At 32.2% G+C, this 2,839-nt stretch overlaps 1 protein-coding gene across 1 annotated transcript; it reads right to left on the bottom strand.

Annotated features, from left to right (window-relative positions):
* Positions 1–1,541: 1,541 nt before the first annotated feature.
* Positions 1,542–2,505, bottom strand: MCTS1 (malignant T-cell-amplified sequence 1 homolog). Its single transcript, XM_065507604.1, has 4 exons — positions 2,398–2,505; positions 2,180–2,332; positions 1,811–2,113; positions 1,542–1,753 (listed from the first exon to the last, which is right to left on the bottom strand). Exons 1-4 carry the CDS (start codon positions 2,406–2,408, stop codon positions 1,672–1,674), a joined length of 549 nt encoding a protein of 182 aa, XP_065363676.1. The 5' UTR covers positions 2,409–2,505; the 3' UTR covers positions 1,542–1,671.
* Positions 2,506–2,839: the final 334 nt, after the last annotated feature.

The raw sequence follows: 2,839 nt of genomic DNA on the forward strand, positions 1-2,839 counted from the left end.
ATGTACGAATTTTATGGTCTAAAGAATTTATCACATAAGAATCTAAATGATCTTCAAATTTCAAAACAATAATTTTAGCGATTTCAATGAAATTGTCTAAAACTATGGGGCCATCTATTGAACAAAAATTTCACAGAACCACTCCTCACGTGCCATAAAACTTAATTGTTTTCAATTTTGGTGCAGTTTTTCTCTTTTATTGCAATCCCAGCAAGAAATGATCGAATAGAATATCACTTTTAAGACTTTTTAAACAATAGTACATTAGTATTCATTCCAAATATCTTACTAAATTTGTCAATAATGCTCCAACACGGTTGAAATTATAATCCGAAACGGTTTTTAAATGAGTTCTTAGAATTTTAATGTTAAATGTTATTTCATTTTGTTTTACAAATTTGGATTTGGCTTTTTCTCAAAAAGCATTTAAAATAATATTACATTAAGTGGATTCATCGAACTTGCTTTGGTTTTATGCACTCAAATCGAACAACTACATGCATCAGCTTGAAGTTCCTTCTGGGATGTCACCGGAAAAGTCATCCAAACTTTGACATACCACAGTTGGAGACTACCCCGAGGCATGGAAAACAGACCTACATATATACGAGTAGAGAATGCAGATATGGGTACGACTAAGATTAGGATGGAGCAACAGGCTTAATACCTTCTGATCCCGCATATACCGTGTCGTATTCAATTTATGCCTAGCAGGGTCCTCATGCCACCCCACCTATTTAACTGTTAAGCTAGCACTACTTCGCTACGACTAGAGGAGTTATAGACTCATCCTGTCGACGTAGCACAATTCATTGAAGCCATCAGATTTAATATTGAAAAATTAAAACAACATCATCAGTAATATATTGCCGAAAACCCAGGTGCGGATCCAGGAAAAAAAGGAAAAAAATATATAGTAAATTAAATTTTAATTCATGATTAATGTGGATCCACGCATGCGTATACCGAAACCGTGTAACGTTTTTAAAAAAGTATTAAAATATTTTGGTGTTTTACAAATGGAAATATGATTTTACGTTTTACTTTCGAGTAAACAAACCTGTGTCAATGTACAAAATCGTGCGACATGCAGAACATCAATTTATCAATTATTGGTTTTTGAAATCACACAATTTATAGGCCTTTTTGCAGGCTAGACGACTATATGTAAATAATTTTTCAACATTCATACTCTTTTTAATAACTTTAAAGCCGAAGTAACACTTTAAAATTTCTAATTTCGGATATTGTAGATTATTTCTTTGAAATACAGCCCAATTATGAATAAAAATTCCCCGGGAGTTTTCTCCCTTTTCCCATTTTTCCTATGTAATTTCAATGGGAAAAAACTCCCGGGGAATTTGTTTATTCATAATTAGGCTGATAGTGAAATGGCGAGTTTAAAATACATCACTCGTCCAAAACAATAGGTTCACTTGGATACCACTTGGCGGATTTAATATAATAATTTTCTATTAAAAAAGCATATTAATCGATTTCTAAAACTTACCTTAGTTAAAGTTACAAACGAAATTATTCAATTATATTGCAGTTTATACATAATCTGAATGTGACATCATAATATATTTTTTTTTTATTTTATTTGTACATATAAAATGCAGTTAATATTCTTAATAAAGAGATTGTTTGCTACAATAGGACTAGTCGAATTTACTTAATATGCTTCATTTTCCACAAACCATCATTCAAATAATGGCAATTTTCCACACCAATACCTTTGTTGATTTTAGCACTAAAAATTATAAACAATTTAGTTTATTTCTCATGCACATGATAATATTTTACTTACATATCCTCCGTAGACAATGTTGTAATACCAATAGCTAAAGCATGCTCTTTACCCTCGGCCATAATGGCAACAATGGTATTCTTTTCGGCCGGTGTCATCATGGCTCCGGGTGAGGTTAAACCAGGACACATAATATTAGCACCGCTAAGAACAAAACGTATGGCACCTTTATCCACCTGCTGCATGTTTACGAAGAAGGGGAATTTGTGCAATAATTTCAGTGTTGGCATCCATTGGCCATCACGATGACGGAAAAATACCTGTTCACCGGCACCATTCAAAAGTAATTCGATGTGGTCATGACTGCAGAAAAGTAAATGCAAAATAAAAATCGTGTTTCAGGCAACAATAACTTGACTCTAAACCCACCATTTTGCTATGCGGTATGTATCCTTTTTGGGTAAAATTGCATCAATGTGAGTCTCCAACAAGGGATAGGTTTCCAACAATTTTGCACGTATTCCTTTTTGCACAGATGACTTCAATTGTTGAACGGACGATACACTTTCTTTCTCTTCAAATCTAGAATGGTATTTATATATAGGGCAAGTGCTTTGAATTGTATTATTTAATAAAAGTATACTCACTTTTTAAACATTTTGACGGCAGTAATATAAAAAAATAACTAATAAAGAGTTGTAAATGCAAAAAATATGCGTTAATAGTAGAGGTGGCAAGTTGGCGATGACACTATCGATAACTGTCATCGAATATATGCATCAACATCAATAGAGTACCACATGTTAATAGGGTTTTCACTAAACTAAAGTAATTTTTCAATATTCTATATGATTCCAACTGCACAAAGTAAAAATTCAATATTCTATGTAAATCGAATTCACAAAGTAAAAATAAAGCTATGTATACACGGCTCAGTAAATGGTTAACAACCATATCGAGCCCTTAGCTCCAAATTATCGAAAGCGACATTTTCTAAATTTTTTTATTGCAAAAATTAAAATTTTATTGGCCGACTGATGTTTTAAATATTGTGCTTTCCTCGTAATTTTTAATCTAAAATGTTTGAAA

Source organism: Calliphora vicina, chromosome 4, assembly GCF_958450345.1.
Source record: "Calliphora vicina chromosome 4, idCalVici1.1, whole genome shotgun sequence".
Lineage (NCBI taxonomy): Eukaryota > Metazoa > Arthropoda > Insecta > Diptera > Calliphoridae > Calliphora > Calliphora vicina.